The following is an 18,370-nucleotide window of genomic DNA, read 5'->3' as shown; positions in this document are numbered from 1 at the left end:
ATTGTTTACGCGCGGACTTCTGTACGATGGTGTGTACAACCATCGTACAGAAGCCCTCTGGCAGACATGTATGGTGGAAACGGTCCGACGGACCGCTTTCACCATACATGTTTGGTCGTGAGTACCCGGCCTCACTCTCACAAGTCTCAGTACAGACAGGGCTGTACTGTGTGGCAGAGGTGCGTAAATCCTAAGACTGGATGGACAGAACTATAAAATGACAGGTTAACCAGCTCCCTTATATGTATGACATCTGTGTGTTTGGCGGTTGTCCGGAGGGCTCATTTAAATTAATTTCGGAATGCCGAGGGAGCTGGGAATAATTTGGACATGTGTTCAGTAGCAAAGCCTGCAACCAATTCAATGTAAATCTTATTAAACTCAGAGCATATGTCTTGATGACTTCTCCTGGGGGGGGAACGGCAGAAAATCTGTTTGCAACATCAGACATTTACAGCAGATTTTTATTGGGCGGAAAATGTCATTGTGGATTGAGGCTGAGAAAGAGCAGAGCTCTGACCTTCTGTGTGCTCCTTCCACAAGGAAAACCGCAAGAGAAATCCCATTTTCCTACTGACAGTTAGGGAGAAGCTGGATATTGTTTCCTGACATTGTCCAATAGGAATTGATCCTCCGACACATTGTCCTCTATCACAACTGAGAGGAATCACAATCTCAGCCACAGCACACTTGATGGTTAACTGTGTATCATCCTCCTAATTGGCTGCACTTACTATCAATCAAAACACTGAGCCAATCAGAATGCTTTTAAACTATTTAGTAGTTTATGACTGCTCTTTCAATTCTCTCATGTTGGGCACACCAGTCTCTTTTCGAACCATTGAATGAAACGATCAATATTATGATCACATCTATCAGTTATCGATTGTTTTTCATTACTATTTCAATCATTATAATTGATTGTGAGTAGGGATGAGCAGGGCCGATCCTAGGGTCACAGACGCCTGGGTGCAGAAATATTTCTGGCGCCCCCACATGGGCGTAGTCATCTTACTAACTCCTCCTCTTTACACATGTTTCTATGGCTACGACTCAAACACAGAGATGCTCCCCTATGAAAGTCTTCATTAGTGTCCCCCATCAATGTCCCACCCAGCAGGTGTCCCCCATCAGAGCCCCCCACAGCAGGTGTCCCCCATCAGAGCCCCCCACAGCAGGTGTCCCCCATCAGAACCCCCACAGCAGTTGTCCCCCATCAGAGCCTCCCACAGCAGGTGTCCCCCATCAGAGCCCCCCACAGCAGGTGTCCCCCATCAGAGCCTCCCAGCAGGTGTCCCCCATCAGAGCCCCCCCACAGCAGGTGTCCCCCATCAGAGCCCCCCACAGCAGGTGTCTCCCATCAGAGCCTCCCAGCAGGTGTCCCCCATCAGAGCCCCCCACAGCAGGTGTCCCCCATCAGAGCCCCCCCCACAGCAGGTGTCCCCCATCAGAGCCCCCCACAGCAGGTGTCTCCCATCAGAGCCTCCCAGCAGGTGTCCCCCATCAGAGCCCCCCACAGCAGGTGTCTCCCATCAGAGCCTCCCAGCAGGTGTCCCCCATCAGAGCCCCCCACAGCAGGTGTCCCCCATCAGAGCCTCCCAGCAAGTGTCCCCCATCAGAGCCCCCCCACAGCAGGTGTCCCCCATCAGAGCCCCCCACAGCAGGTGTCCCCCATCAGAGCCTCCCAGCAGGTGTCCCCCATCAGAGCCCCCCACAGCAGGTGTCCCCCATCAGAGCCTCCCAGCAGGTGTCCCCCATCAGAGCCCCCCACAGCAGGTGTCCCCCATCAGAGCCTCCCAGCAGGTGTCCCCCATCAGAGCCTCCCACATCAGGTGTCCCCATAGATCAGTGCTTGTCCATTAGATCCCTGTAGCTCAGGCATGCTGGGAGCAGAAGCACATTACAGGGGGGCGGGGCATACGTGGCATCTTTGGGTACTTGGAGGGTGGCACTCGAAAAGCATTTCTGGGAGTGCACGGGATGATTGGCAGCAGCTCCGGCCAACCCAGAAGCCTCTCATCACACCGCCTATGAGAGAAGAGCCGACACACGCAGAGGGGCAGGGCAGACAGGAGACTGCTCCATGCACACTGGACAGAATTAATTAGTGGAGCCTAGTGCCGCAACGTGTTCCGGTACTAGGCTCTGCTGTGGTACCCAGCCCGGATTCCGGGGACAGTGGGAGGTATGCTCTCTTGTCAGTTGCCAGCGAAGAGAGCAAGCGGGTTGGGGAACCGCATGCCCTCTACCTCTGGGCACAGACAAGGAGGAGGCAGGGGAGCACTTTGGAGCTTCGGCGACCCCACCTCTGGCGGTGCCTGGGTACGGAGCACCCCCTGTACCCTGCCTAGGATCGGCCCTGGGGATGAGCTGCGGCGTGTTCGCACACTCCATGTGCAGAGCCCGCCAGGAAGTTGGCACGGCGCTAATCACAGGCAGGGAGACACTATCCCGATGCTCGGCTGCAGAGATCAGGACAATGTCTCACTGCCTGTGATTAGCGCAGCGCCGTGCCAACTTCCTGGCGGGCTCTGCACGTGGAGTGTGCGAACACGCCGCAGCTCATCCCTAGTTGTGAGTGACTGAATCTAAGATACGAGTGACCAGGAGCCGTTGGAAAAGTATCATTGGACAGTAAACTGGTATTCTATGGAAGTAGCAGGTTTTCTTTAAAGAGTCAATCCAGCTAAACATGATATTTTAGTTATAGGTAGTCAATCCATGGCTTGGATATTCCAAGAGAAGGATTTATATTTCGCACAGACCCGGGAACTCAGCACAGGGATGGTGGGAACCCCTCATAATGGGCACAGCGGGTGTACAGACCTGGGAACTCAGCACAGGGATGGTGGGAACCCCTCATAATGGGCACAGCAGGTATACAGACCCGGGAACTCAGCACAGGGATGGTGGGAACCCCTCATAATGGGCACAGCAGGTGTACAGACCCGGGAACTCAGCACAGGGATGGTGGGAACCCCTCATAATGGGCACAGCAGGTGTGCAGACCCAGGAACTCAGCACAGGGATGGTGGGAACCCCACATAATGGGCACAGCAGGTGTACAGACCCAGGAACTCTGCACAGGGATGGTGGGAATCCCTCATAATGGGCACAGCAGGTGTACAGACCCAGGAACTCTGCACAGGGATGGTGGGAATCCCTCATAATGGGCACAGCAGGTGTACAGACCCGGGAACTCAGCACAGGGATGGTGGGAACCCCTCATAATGGGCACAGCAGGTGTACAGACCCGGGAACTCAGCACAGGGATGGTGGGAACCCCTCATAATGGGCACAGCAGGTGTGCAGACCCAGGAACTCAGCACAGGGATGGTGGGAACCCCACATAATGGGCACAGCAGGTGTACAGACCCAGGAACTCTGCACAGGGATGGTGGGAATCCCTCATAATGGGCACAGCAGGTGTACAGACCCGGGAACTCAGCACAAGGATGGTGGGAACCCCTCATAATGGGCACAGTAGGTGTACAGACCCGGGAACTCAGTACAGGGATGGTGAGAATCCCTCATAATGGGCACAGCAGGTGTGCAGACCCAGGAACTCAGCAACGGGATGGTGGGAACCCTTTATAATGGGCACAACAGATGTATAGACCCAGGTCTGTGTCTGCTTCTTCACTGTTCATTGTCCAGTCACAGACTAGGGGGGGGTAACTGTGTTGCTGTGAAAATTCAGGCCAGCAGCCCGGTCTCAGGATTGGATGGGCAGTCTGGGGAGGGGGACAAGACCTGTGAATGTTACTGAACTGCAGTCCGCATCTAATATTCTATGTGAGTTTTCTATGTCTTTGTTATGTAGTCAATGAGATTTATTATTAGATGGTAGAAATATGCCACCCATAATAATGGGCTTCCTGTTCCCTAGGTGGCCTATGAGATGGACGATTACTACCACTCCATTCCTTGGCTGGAAGAGGCGGTCAGCATGTTCCGGGGGTCCTATGGCAGCTGGTTCACTGAAGACGAGGGGTCCCTTGAAGATGCTCTGGATTATTTGGCATTTTCCTACTACAAGGTACGCTGAAGCTGAACTCCAGGCCGATATAAAAAATAAATAAAAAATGAATGCAGGTCTATAATAACTAATATACCATTGAATATATTTATGTAATGCAAGCAACATACGGAACTGAACTTAGGCCGGTGTCAGCCTCTGTTAGTCTCTGTACAGCAAAGCTCAGACTGGGGTAAAGAGAAGCAGCACAAGGTACAAATCAGCTGTGCTGTCCTCCTTATGTGCTAACAAGGGACATGCTGATAAGAGAAGACAGCTAAGTGACAAAGATGAGCTCCTTAATCTGCTGTTTCTCTTTCACTGTACAGTAACAGGTTGGAAGTGGGATAAGAGCTGTAAAGTCGCGTACACACGACCGTTTTTAATGTCATGGAAAAAATGACGTTTTTCTCAACGTGATTCTTGTCAAGCCTGCCTTGCCTACACACGATCGTGAAAAAAAAAAATGCTGGAGCAAAGCGCGGTGACGTACAACACGTACGACGTCACTATAAAGGGGAAGTTCCATTCGGATGGCGCCATCCGAATAGCCAAAACTATTTTAAAAAGGGCCAATTCACACAGGTTATCTGTTATGTTTGCGTCTGCTAATAATGATTTTAGTGTATTTTGTTTGTGAAAATATTGTTTTAATATATTTTTGGGGGGCCCTGTCAGGTAGGCTGTACGGGGGCCCACTGTGATTTCTAACAGCAGCCCTGTCCCCGTTATCTCACGCGCAGAAGCGAACACGCATGCAAGTCCCGCCCACATATGTAAACGCCGTTCAAACCCCACATGTGAGGTATCGTCGCGTGCGTTAGAGCGTGTGCAACAATTCTAGCACTAGACCTCCTCTGTAACTCGAAAATAGTAACCTGTAAAAAATGTTAAAGCGTCACCTATGGAGATTTTTAAGTACCGAAGTTTGGCGCCATTCCATGAGTGTGCGCAGTTTTAAAGCGTGACATGTTAGGTATCTATTTACTCGGCGTACCATCATCTTTCACATTATACAAAAAAATTTGGGCTAACTCTACTGTTTTGTTAATTTTTAATTCATGAAACCGTTTTTTTCCCCCAAAAAAAGGCATTTGAAAAATGATTGCACAAACAATGTGCGAGAAAAAAAGTTGCAATGACCGTTATTTTATTCCCTAGGGTGTCTGCTAAAAAAATATATAATGTTTGGGGGTTCTGATTAATTTTCTAGAAAAAAAAATTAGATTTTTACATGAAGGAGAGAAGTGCCAAAATAGGCCCGGTGGACAAGTGGTAAAAACCTGTTTGAAATGATTGCAATTCTATTCAAACAGCAGGTCTGTACAACATTTTAGGAGCTTTCAAATGAAATGAGTTGACTCAATGATGGCAAGTTCTGACAAGAAGTTTTTCTGAATTTCCATGTGAATGTTCAAACAAAAATCTAACCAAATCTTTTACAAAATGGCTTCCCTGCCAATAACCTGCAGCTAAAGGACCACTGCTTTTACTGTGAGGATAGCAATTTTGTAGCGGAGGGGATTCAACACGCCCCCTGCAGAGCCACACCAATTGCTCTGCAATGAGTAAAGCTAACCTCTCTTGCTTACTTGAAGCGGTTCTCCACCCTAAAGTGAAGTCCCGCTGATCGGAACCCTCCCCCCCTCCGGTGTCACATTTGACACCTTTCAGGGGGGAGGGGAGTGCAGATACCTGTCTAAAGAAAGGTATTTGCACCCACTTCCGGCCACACGCTACGGGCAAAAGATGGGTTTTTCTGACTTCCCGTCTGTCGCCCGTTGTGTGCTGGGAACACTCGGCTCCCAGCACACAGCGTGTGAGCCAATCGGAGGGCGCAGCGCGACTCGCGCATGCGCCGTAGGGAACCGGGCAGTGAAGCCGCAGCGCTTCACTTCCTGGTTCCCTCAGCGTGGATGGCGGGGGGAGCAGCAGAGAGACGAGCGATCGCTCGTGCTCTGCTGCGATCAGCGCTGGACTCCAGGACAGGTAAGTGTCCTAATATTAAAAGTCAGCAGCTGCAGTATTTGTATCTGCTGGCTTTTAATATTTTTTCCCCATGGCACATCCGCTTTAAAATGGAGTCCCACCCAAAAATTCAATTTCTGCTTTTTGGAATCCCCCCCCCCCCCTCCGGTGTCACATTTGGCACCTTTTCAGGGGGATAGATTAGATTACTGCGGTGACCTACACCACTTCCGGTGCCTACTCCATCCCCCCCCTGCTGTCTTCTGGGAGACACACAGGTCCCAGAAGACAGCAGGGACCAGGGGGATCGCGCATGCGCAGTAGGGAACCAGGAAGTGAAGCCTCAAGGCTTCACTTCCTGATTCCCTTACCCAAGATGGCGGCGCCTTCACCCGAGAGCCGAGAGAAAAGATCGACTTCGGGTGACATCGCGGGCACCCAGGACAGGTAACCGTCCATATATTAAAAGTCAGCAGCTGCAGTATGTGTAGCTGCTGACTTTTAATATTTTTGTTTTAGACGGAACTCCGCTTTAAAGCGGTGTTCCGGCCAAAAATAAATAAATTAAAATCATCAGAGCCCCCCTTGTATCAGAGTGTCCCCCATCAGAGTTTTTCTTGCATCAGAGTGTCCCCCATCAGAGTCCCCCTTGCATCAGAGTCCCCCCCTTGCATCAGAGATCCCCCTTGCAGAGAGTCCCCCTTGCATTAGTGTTCCCCTTCAGTGTCCCCCCTTGCATCAGAGAGTCCCCCTTACATCAAAGTGCCCCCCTTGCATCAGAGTGTCCCCCCTTGCACCAGAGAGCCCCCTTTGCATTAGTGTCCCCCCTTACATCAGAGTGTTCCCCCTTGCATCAGAGTGCCCCTCTTGCATTAGAGTGTCCCCCCTTACATCAGTGTCCCCCCTTGTACCAGAGAGCCCCCTTTGCATCAGAGTGTCTCCCCTTACATCAGAGAGCCCCCCTTGCATCAGAGTGTCCCCCATTGCATTAGAGTGTCCCTCATCGGAGTTTCCCCCTTGCATCAGAGTGTCCCCCATTGCACCAGGGTGTCCCCCATCAGTGTGTACCCCCCTTGAATCAGCGTGCCCCCCTCTCCTCCCCCTCCCACATGTACTCATTCACAGCTCTCCAGAAAGGCAGCATTGTTCCTCCCTCCAGTCATGTGATAAGTGATAAGGAGAGAGAGGAAGGAAAGTCTGCCGGCTGTCTATCTCCCCCTATAGGGCGGGAGGGAGCAGAAAGGCTAATACTCACTCCAGCAAGTGACGGCTGCTTCTTCTCTTGACAGGAGTGAAATCGCGATTACTCACTGTCAGAGAGGAGCGGCTCGAGGACTGCACCTGACCGGCCCACTGAGCCATCGGCCCACCGGGAAACTCCCGGTAGTCCCAATGGCCAGTCCGTGCCTGGGGGTGGTTCACGTGCAATCGGGATATAATAAACTGGTAAAAGTTCTTTTGGACCACTTTTAACAGTTGATTAACACCACTTTGAACATAATAAGATCCACCTTGCCAAATCTCCAGGGCATTAGATCTTTTTCATTTTTTTCTCACCTCCGGTGCTAGTAGTGGGGTCAGGAATTGGGCATGCTGGTACTGGGGCAGGAATAGGGGAATGCTAGTACTGGGGCAGGAATAGGGGAATGCTAGTACTGGGGCAGTAGCGATGTACCAGGCCTCAGAACTAGCTAGACTTCCCAGAGGAGGGTGAGGACACTACTCTTCGTACCAGATGGCCACCTCAACTGGCACCACCCATTGTGATAGGTTCCTTTAAATAGCCAGCAGCAAGTCTGGAGTAAAGATGTCAGCTCGCTAGGCACAATGGCTTGAAGGTACACTCCTGAATTCAATAGAGATGTTGTATATGATCTCTGTAATGAAAAGAATTTAAATCATCCTCAACGGCAGGGTCTGGCAGCCACATGTTAAATATTGGACATGTGTCAGGGGAGGAATTTCTGTAGCTAAAAATGTCTTCGATTTTTTTCTGATGAATCACATTTTTCTCATATTCTTTGTTGTTGCTGAAATAAATTAGGACACTCTAGAGTTATTATTACACTTTAGTACATTGCTTTGTTCCCAACGTCGTGCCTCAGACAGTCTCAGTAGGGCCAGTATTTGGCAAAATGGTCAGCGGGAGTAAAAATGCACAGCTTCATTGGTCAGTTCAAGAAAAACCAAATGCCTCACTGTTGGTGGTCCGTGGGAGCAAAAATTTCCAGTGTCATTGATTAGTGCAGCCATTCTCAACCAGGGTTTCATGGAATATAGGGTTCCTACAAAGGTTTTCAGGGGTTCCTTGAGCTGTGTCTGATTGACCTCCTATTTGATTGGTCCCAGCAGCATGACACAAATGATCTTTTTACTGTCTGTTGCAGGGTTGTAGTCTTCCTATTGAACAAACCATCCCCACCGTGAAACATAGTGGTGGTCGCATCAGGTTGTGGGGATGCTTTTTTTCAGCAGGGACAGGAAAGCTGGTCAGAGTTGATGGGAAGATGGATGGAGCCAAATACAGGGCAATTTTAGAAAATCTCTGCAAAAGACTCGAGACTGGGGCAGAGGTTCACCTTCCAGCAGAACAATGACCCTAAACATACAGCCAGAGCTACACTGGAATGGTTTAGATTTAAAGCCTATTCATGTGTTAGAATGGAGAAAAAGATTGGACAGCCGCACTTCCACGAAATTCTTAAAATGTTGCCTTTAATGGTAAAAAACGGAAACAGCACTACAAGTCACAGCAGACAGTGGGGTGGATAGCTGACGCGTTTCACACTGGGGTATCAGCGCTTAGTTACATATATGTGTGTTATACTTCACCACTGCTGTGATCCAGCCTCCCAGGTGGTCACCATTGATTGTTTTTTTACCATCCCTGCTCAATAGCGATGGTTGGCCACAGGTGAAGGTGGATCACATGACTGGTTCAGGTTTGGTTTAAGTGTGTATATATTTCAGTTGTGTATCATTTTTGTTTTAGCTATGACTAAGCGCTGATACCCCAGTGTGAAACGCGTCAGCTATCCACCCCACTGTCTGCTGTGACTTGTAGTGCTGTTTCCGTTTTTTACCATTAAAGGCAACATTTTAAGAATTTCATGGAAGTGCGGCTGTCCAATCTTTTTCTCCAGTCTTTGTTCCATGCATTGCCTGCACCCACGCTTCTGAGAGGACACTGATTGCTGAGTGCACTCACCTGGAGCGGCAGTTTCCCTTTTCTCTATTCATGTGTTAGAATGGCCCAGTCACAGTCCAGACTTAAATCCCATTGAGAATCTGTGCAAGACTTGAAAATTGCTGTTCACAGACGCTCTCCATCCAATCTGACAGAGCTTGAGATATTTTCAAAGAGAAATGGGCAAAAATGGCCCTCTCTAGATGTGCAAAGCTGGTAGAGACATCCCCAAACAGACTTGCAACTGTAATTGCAGAGAAAGGGGGTTCTACAAAGTATTGACTCAGGGAGGCGCTATACAAATGTACCCCCCACACTTTTCACATATTTATGTAGCGCCTGGCAATTTTTATAGCAGGTGCTGATGTAAATTTAGAAGGGGGTCAGAGGGTTAACTGACTCTGACTAGGTTTATTTGGCTAAATTTAAGGCCTCTGTTCCAGCTCTGGTTGTACTGTGTGCCTATCCTCCTGTCTGGGGACTTCAGGTACCCCCGGGCGGTAGGTGGCAGCAGTAGAGTCAGGGTCGTGTGGATATTTCTCCTCAGCAGCCAATCAGGAGGGTTGATTGCCCTGCTGTGCATGCTGGGGAGGGGAATTTAGGGGGCAGACACCATTGGTTCGGGGTCGCCACCCTGGTTCGGGATCGCCACCCTGCCGCCTTTCACCTGGGCAGTCATTCCACCACCCCCGTGTGTGGCCCTCCTGGCCGGGGTATGTGTGTGTTGCAGTGTTCTAGGCCCTGGGACCACGTTGGTCCAGAGCATTAATCTACCTCGTAGGCTCAGAAAGCAGACTGAGTCTACATATTTGCAAGTGGTCCTGTGCTGTCCATCCAAAGTGGAGGAAGCCGGCGATGGAGAACCTGTCTGGGGGACACCGAGCATGAGGCTGGTGTCACGGGAGAGGCCTATCTACTCATCGAAGGACACTTCGTACCTGAGAGGCTGGACGATGGTCGCCTATCAGTTCCTGATGCAACTAAAACGGTTTGAGGGAGATCCGGGTGCTGAATCCAGTTGAGAAGGATTTTGGACCGAGGTTGCCTCCACCTTTGTCTGTGGCAGAGACTTTAACCTAAGGTTTCCGAGTGGCACTCTGGCTGCTGGGCTGGTGGGAGAGGCCTATCCAGGTGCACTGTGCCTACTCTGGCTGGAGTGGCGAAGAGGTTTGTCTTTGGGAGCAGGACTGTTTCCCGTACCAGTTAACACTGAATCCTCAATTTCTTCTGTCCCTTCACCTATTCCTACTTCTATTGTTTTTTCCTGGCTGGGTAGTAAAAGCACAGAAGAGATACCTGTCGTGTGGACATTGACTTTGTTACAGCTCTCGTCCAGTACCCTAGACGGCGAGAAGACAGAGGTAACGTGCCACCCAAATCAAACCGGGGGTAGTGCTACATTTATTTGTAAAAAAAATTGGAAAACCATTTATCATTTTCCTTCCACTTCACAATTGTGTGCCACTCTGTGTTGGTCCATCACATAAAATCCCAATAAAATACATTTATGTTTTTGGTTGTAACATGACAAAATGTGGAAAATGTCAAGGGGTATGAATACTTTTTCAAGGCACTGTAGAATTCTTCCTGGGCCCCTAACCTGGCCTAAACAGCAACATCAGCAGCCCATTTCATACCTTCCTCGGGCCATACAGCAATGGACCCCAATAGCAGCCTCACCCAGCACCTTTTTTTAAAATTTAGATAATGTTCCCATTTCGAGGTTAGAAGAAGTAAGTGTCCAAACAACAAATACCTTTTAACTCTTTACTAGATCACAGTTGACTTACATAAATAAATACATCCTTCCAGATATCCCAATGGTGACGGCATATTCTTTAGTTACAAACAGAGAAAAGCAGCAATGGCAGCTGAGTCCTTGAGCAGCCCATACCTATGGAGGCCTGCCAGAGTCCTACAACCCATACCAAAGGGATGTGAGTAGTCCCATTAGTCCTGCACCTCCCCTTCCATCCCAGAACCTAGATAAGATCACACCTTCACATGCCTTGGACCTTGTACACTACAGGGTTTCCAACATCTAGTGACCAACTCGGGAAACTAGACTGACCACCACTGTACCCTTACCCCACACACCGTATCCTGACTTCCTTACTCAGCAGAGTCTGGCTCCTGTAATTTGGAGGCAAAATAATTCCTAACTGCCGAACAAGCCTGGATGCCAGTGAACTGCTGACAGACATTTTTCGCTTTTGATGCCTTCAGCATAGGGTGACCACATTTCCAAACTACCATTCAGGGACACCCCCTTCCCAATAAGTTAGTGTAACGGTCACCGCCGTTTACGATATTCCCATTCCATCCACCATGACACTCCAACCATCCAACAGACACGATCCATTCCATTCCCCAGAATAACCGAGACTCACACAGCTCTGGTACTGGTTTCAAAATGTATGAACACTTTTAATGGTAACTTAGCTTTCTTATATACAGTTTTAGAAACCAAATGAACAATGAATCAACTCCACCCACACGGCACTTCAATACACACTATCTTCGGCCCCATATACACGAGAGGATTTATCCGCGGATACGGTCCAGCGGACCGTATCCGCGGATAAATCCTCTCGAGGATTTCAGCAGATTTCTATGCGATGGCGTGTACACACCATCGCATTGAAATCCGCGCCGAAATCCTCTGGCGATGACGTGTCGCGCCGTCGCCGCGATTATGACGCGGCGACGGGCGCGACGCTGTCATATAAGGAATTCCACGCATGCGTCAAATCATTACGACGCGTGCGGGGAATCCCTTTGGACGGATGGATCCGGTGAGTCTGTACAGACGAGCGGATCCATCCGTGGGATCCGATTCCAGCAGATAGATATTCTGTGCATGTCGACAAACAACAAAATATTTATCTGCTGGAATTCGGAAATATCCGCGGATAAATATACGCCGGAGTGTACACACCATAGAATCTATCCGCTGAAACCCATTCGATGGGATTTATCTGCGGATAGATTCTATCGTGTGTATGGGGCCTTAGACAATGACATTCAGTTGAGTTGATTATTAGTCATTATCCAGACAGCCTGTCTCCGCATATAAGTGATTCACCTGCATAATACACATTCCTTTACTAAACATAATTGACATGCTAATTCCCTACCCCTGAAAGGAGACATCTGACCTTTAGACTGCTAACTCACAACACCTCTATCATCAATAGACTTTTCACACAAAACAGTATTAGCATTGAAGGAGACACTCTTATTGACCGGTTGGGGGTCAGAATGAAGACACCTGTAATATGTCCAGATCTCCTGCAATACATGAATTATCAGTAATGTCCCATCTCATGTAATTTATAATTAATATTTCCCAGTCACCCTATGCCCAAAAGGGGCACAGGGTGACCCTAGACCCAAGAGTCATTAGTGGCGCTGGCACAGGAGTACCCCCCATCCTTCCAAAGTCTCTGGGTGTCACGGCCCATTCTGTTACAGTTAGCTTGTGTTGTAACGAATCGCAGCACAGTGATTGAACACAAGAGGCGGGATTTATGATCTCTCACAAGCAGGGGGCGGGAACTGTGCTCCTTTAGGCATTCCCGGCCAGGGCAAGTACTGTCAGTGAGTAAAGCGGTGATGTGGCGGCCTTTTTTGGGGGTGGCTGTGTCAGTTTCCTTTCCGGGACACTGTATTGTCCTGGATTGAAGGTGCCGGGACAGACCTGCAAAATGCGGCACTGTCCCGGGCAATCCGGGACACGTGGTCACCCTACTTCAGCAGCATGTGTATAAGTGTCTTAGTGTCCCACCGATCGTTCTTTATTCATCAATCACCATAGAGGGATGATGTGAACCCCAAATCGAGAAAGCCTTACTTACCTATTGTTATTCAGCAGTGGTTCTCAACCGTCTAGTGCCGTGGCCCCTTGATAAAATTTCCCAAGTTGTGGGGACCCATAACAGTAAAATTATTTTTGTAGCGTGGGTTGTCGGCACCCAAGACAAGTAATTTGCTCCCCCAACCCACAGACATTTATCGCTCCCTGAGTCTCTTCCACTCGTACAGTATTAAAACCCCTTATGGTACATTTTAGGATGTACCACTCTTTCTCTTTGTTCTTCTTTTTTTCCCCTTTTATCTCTCTCTATCCTCATTTCTTTTTTTTTTCATCCCTCGCTCTCTAGCCGTCTTTCTTGTTCTTTCTCGTATTCTTTTTCTCCCTTTTTCTGTGTTCCTCCCCCTCTTTTCATACATTCTTTATTTTTTATTCGTTCTCTTACTTTTTGGTGGGGGGTATGGGATGAGTGGCAGTGCAGCGGGGGTTCTCATCAGCTAACTTTGGTGCTCTTGATCAAGGTCATCTGCTGATCTGAGAACTGTAGTGGGGGCTTTTAATGGCAACTATAATCACAGGTAGTGTTACTCACTGTGTCTCTGACTTTGTGGTGTCTCGTAGCAGTGACACCTATGCCGAAATAAGGAGATAGGGTCACCTCCAGCCCCTCCCACTTCACATTCCTCACCAGTCAGGTGACCTCTAGTCTCTGCCCCCCAGCCATTCTGTGAACTGAATCTGTGGCTGCGATAGGGTGACCACATTTCCAAACTACCATTCAGGGACACCCTCCCTTCCCAAAAATCAGCTTGTGCTGTAACGAATCGCAGCACAGTGATTGGACACAAGAGGCGGGATTTATGATCTCTCCAATCACAAGCAGGGGGCGGGAACTGTGCTCCTTTAGGCATTCCCGGCCAGGACAAGTACTGTCAGTGAGTAAAGCGGTGATGTGTACTGAGATGCCTCTTCCAGGCAAGGAAGTTAATTGCGTGGAGGTGGCAGGCCCAGACGCCACCCACTACCAAATCTTGGGTTGAAACCATTAACTTAATGGTTTGGAGTGAGAGAGTGACACTTACCAGACAGGGCAACTACAGAAAGTTTGTGAGGATGTGGAAACCTTGGCGAGACGAAACAGGATGTCCTATATAAGATGATGGTAGTCGGCCCTCAAATTTAGTACATATCTTAACACGCTATCAGGCATCCCTTCTTAGGGAAATGTTCAGGGTTTGACAAATTTGCTTGGAATCTAGGAGCCAGCTAAAAAAGTTAGGAGCCAGAAAACGCACCCCGTCCCGACGAGCTTGCGCGCAGAAGCGAACACATACGTGAGCAACGCCCGCATATGTAAACGGTGTGCAAACCACACATGTGAGGTATCGCCGCGATTGGTAGAGCGAGAGCAATCATTCTAGCCCTAGACCTCCTCTGTAACTCAAAACATGCAACCTGTAGATTTTTTTAAACGTTGCCTATAAAGATTTTAAAGGGTAAAAGTTTGTCGGCATTCCACAAGCGGACGCAATTTTGAAGCGTGACATGTTGGGTATGAATTTACTCGGCGTAACATTATCTTTCATAATATAAAAAAAAAATGGGGATAACTTTACTGTTGTCTTATTTTTTAATTAAAAAAAGTGTAATTTTTTCACAAAAAAGTGCGCTTGTAAGACCGCTGCGCAAATACGGCGTGACAGAAAGTATTGAAACGATCGCCATTTCATTCTCTAGGGTGTTAGGATAAAAAATATATATAATGTTTGGGGGTTCTAATTAGAGGGAAGAAGATGGCAGTGAAAAATAGTGAAAAATTACATTAGAATAGACAAGTTCGTAGCTGCAATGCAATGGAGGCGGAGGACAGCATGACAGGGTGTAGGGAACTTAGGGAAGAAAGGGTTAAAGTTAGAGGGGGTGGTTAGAAGGACACAGGAAAACAACTATTGGAGAAGGTGAGGAGAGGGGGAGGAGAGTTAGCTAGGCAATGCTGGAGGAGGGGCATCGTCAGTCCGGGGGAAGAAGCAAGGAGAGAAGTCCCACCCTCCCGCCCTAATTATAGGAGTTAGGTGGTTTTGACAGTACAGGATGGCGGTGGGTTCCCCTGCCGTTTGGTAGAAATAGACGGTGGTTAGGTAAAAACGGTGGGGGGGCATAGTTACAGGGATGGTGTCTGCCTTGGTGGTCTGGTGTCAGTCTGGACCACCAGGGGAGAAGTGGGTGGGTCTGTGGTCAGCTAGGTCTTCGAGTCGGTAGTCGCGACTGGGGACATGTCGTTAGCTAAGAGGGTACCACAGGCCCAAAAGAGTGATCAGGGGTTGTCAGGGGGACTGACAACCAAGGTATGGTTAAAAGGTTTAACAATTGAGGAATAGGTTAAATATTTAAAGTTGGGTGATATATATATGTATATGATTGTGTATATATATATATATATATATATATATACACAGTTTTTGTATTTGTTAATAAAGGCCTACCAGGCCATTTTAAATCCAGCAGGTGTCAGTGTGATTATTGGGAAAGGTTTAATGTTAAGGGGTATATGCTTGTATTGGTTGGTGCGGTAAGTTATCCGGCTGCCCTAGTCATGCTCTTTAACTTGTAATGCTTAACTTGTAATACCAACGGCCACCACCAGATGGCGCCAGCTCACATCTGGTGGTAATAACTTGTAATACCAACGGCTCACCACCAGATGGCGCCAGCTCACATCTGGTGGTAACAACTTGTAATACCAACGGCTCACCACCAGATGGTGACAGCTCACAAAAGGTTTTGCCCACCTTCCAAGCCAAGTCGCCAAGACACTATTTCTAGTCGCCATGGCGACCTGGCGACCGGGATTTGTCGAGCCCTGAATGTTAATTAACAAAGTATATCAACTTCAAAAACTGACTTATGGTGTGCGGGAAGGGAGGGGGGGGTGGGTGGATGAGGGTTAGAGGGGTGGGTAAGGGGGTGGGAGGAAATGAGGGAAGACAATCTGCAACCGAGAGGTTTTTTCACGCTTCACAATGATATAAAGAATTAGAAAGGGGTAGAAGGGAATAGGGGGAAAAAGGGAAAAATAAAAAAAACTATGGTTGTGTATTCAATATGTTATGCACATTGGTGTACTGCAGGGCTCGACAAATCCCGGTCGCCAGGTCGACTAGAAATAGTGTCCTGGCGACTTGGCTTGGAAGGTGAGCTGGCGCCATCTGGTGGTGGCCGTTGGTATTACAAGTTATTACCACCAGATGTGAGCTGGCGCCACCTGGTGGTGGCTGTTAGTATTACAAGTTAAGCATTACAAGTTAAACAGCAATTCTAATGTCATTTTTCACTATTTTCACTGCCATCTTCTTCCCTCTAATTAGAACCCCCAAACATTATATATATTTTTTATCCTGACACCCTAGAGAATAAAATGGCGATCGTTGCAATACTTTCTGTCACGCCGTATTTGCGCAGCGGTCTTACAAGCGCAGTTTTTTTTTTGTAAAAAATTACACTTTTTTTAATTAAAAAATAAGACAACAGTAAAGTTATCCCCATTTTTTTTTTATATTATGCCGAGTAAATTCATACCCAACATGTCACGCTTCAAAATTGCGGCCGCTCGTGGAATGCCGACAAACTTTTACCCTTTAAAATCTTCATAGGCGACGTTTAAAAAAATCTACAGGTTGCATGTTTTAAGTTACAGAGGAGCTAGAATTATTGCTCTCGCTCTACCAATCGCGGCGATACCTCACATGTGTGGTTTGAACACCGTTTACATATGCGGGCGCTGCTCACGTATGTGTTCGCTTCTGCGCCCAAGCTCGTCGGGACGGGGTGCGTTTTCTGGCTCCTAACTTTTTTAGCTGGCTCCTAGATTCCAAGCAAATTTGTCAAACCCTGGTGTACTGCTTTTTTTTTTATATTTACTTTTGTTATGCAAACAACAATAAAAAGTTATGAAGTTAAAAAAAAAAAAGCGGTGATGTGGCGGCCTTTTTTGGGGGTGGCTGTGTCATTTTCCTTCCGGGACACTGTATTGTCCTGGATTGAAGGTGCCTGGGACAGACCTGCAAAATGCGGCACTGTCCCGGGCAATCCGGGACACGTGGTCACCCTACTTCAGCAGCATGTGTCTTAGTGTCCCACCGATCGTTCTTTATTCATCAATCACCATAGAGGGATGATGTGAACCCCAAATCGAGAAAGCCTTACTTACCCATTGCTATACATACAGCCTAAAAGTCTGCATTCCATGAATCCTTCATATCATCTTAGATTATGTGCAGTAGAGCGTGACCATACCTGACATTTACAGAGCTGTTGGATGTTACAGATCTAATTACTTCTTCCCCAACCGCTTGCTGGAATAAGGATCAGCCAATCAGCAGTTGGCACTAGGCGCTTAGCCCCAGAATGTGGAATTAATATTCTCTCACAACCTCAGATCTGGCTTGCAGTGTGGGAAGCACAGAGAAGCATTTTTATTTAACGAGGCCAAATCCTTTTTGTTCAGTCTCTAGATATATAGCCTACAATTTATTACATTGAAATACAATTTTCGTTGGGGAAGAAAGAAAAAAACATCCTTTTCCGGTGAACTGCGGACTGTTCAATCATTTTGTGAAATGTTTTTTAGGACTCTTATGCCCCGTACACACGATCGGAATTTCCGTCAGGATAAACTCCGACAGATTTTTCAGACGGAATTCCGTTCAAGCTGTTTTGCATACACACAGTCACACCAAATTCCGACCGTCAAGAATGCGGTGACGTACAACACTACGACGAGCCGAGAAAAATTAAGTTCAATGCTTCCGAGCATGCGTTGACTTGATTCTGAGCATGCGTGTTTTTTTCTCTGTCGGAGTTCCCTACAGACAAACAGAATTTCCACCAGAAAAAAAGAGAACGGCCCAGATCCACAAAGAACTTACGGCGGCGTATCTATTGATACGCCGCGTAAGTTCTAGGATGCGCCATCGTATCTTTGTTTTGTATCCACAAAACAAGATACGCCTGAAGCTGGGCTAGATCCGACAGGCGTACGTCTTAGTACGCCGTCGGATCCTAGGTGCATATTTACGCTGGCCGCTAGGTGGCGCTTCCGTTGATTTCCGTATGAGTATGAGTATGCAAATTAGCTAGATACGCCGGTTCTCAAACGTACGTCCGCCCGGCGCATTTTTTTACGTCGTTTACAGAAGGCTTTTTTCGGCGTAACGTTACCCCTGCCTCTATGAGGCGTACGCAATGTCAGGTATGGACGTCGGGACAGCGTTTGAATTCTTCGTTGTTTGCGTAAATCGTTCGCGAATAGGGCTTTGCGTAAGTTAAGTTCACGTCGAAAGCATTGACTATTTGCAACGTGATTTCGCGCATGCGCACTGGGATA

At 48.1% G+C, this 18,370-nt stretch overlaps 1 protein-coding gene across 1 annotated transcript in view; it reads left to right on the top strand.

Moving 5' to 3' along the window:
* P4HA3 (prolyl 4-hydroxylase subunit alpha 3) overlaps positions 1-18,370 on the top strand; it is a 131,538-nt gene that overhangs the window by 71,755 nt on the left and 41,413 nt on the right. The window contains exon 4 of the mRNA XM_040339943.1: positions 3,890-4,039. Coding sequence (XP_040195877.1) covers positions 3,890-4,039 — 150 coding nt within the window. The remainder of the gene's footprint in view (positions 1-3,889; positions 4,040-18,370) is intronic.

The sequence above is a fragment of the Rana temporaria genome, chromosome 2, assembly GCF_905171775.1.
Source record: "Rana temporaria chromosome 2, aRanTem1.1, whole genome shotgun sequence".
Classification (NCBI taxonomy): domain Eukaryota; kingdom Metazoa; phylum Chordata; class Amphibia; order Anura; family Ranidae; genus Rana; species Rana temporaria.
This window is presented reverse-complemented; position numbering and strand designations above follow the sequence as displayed.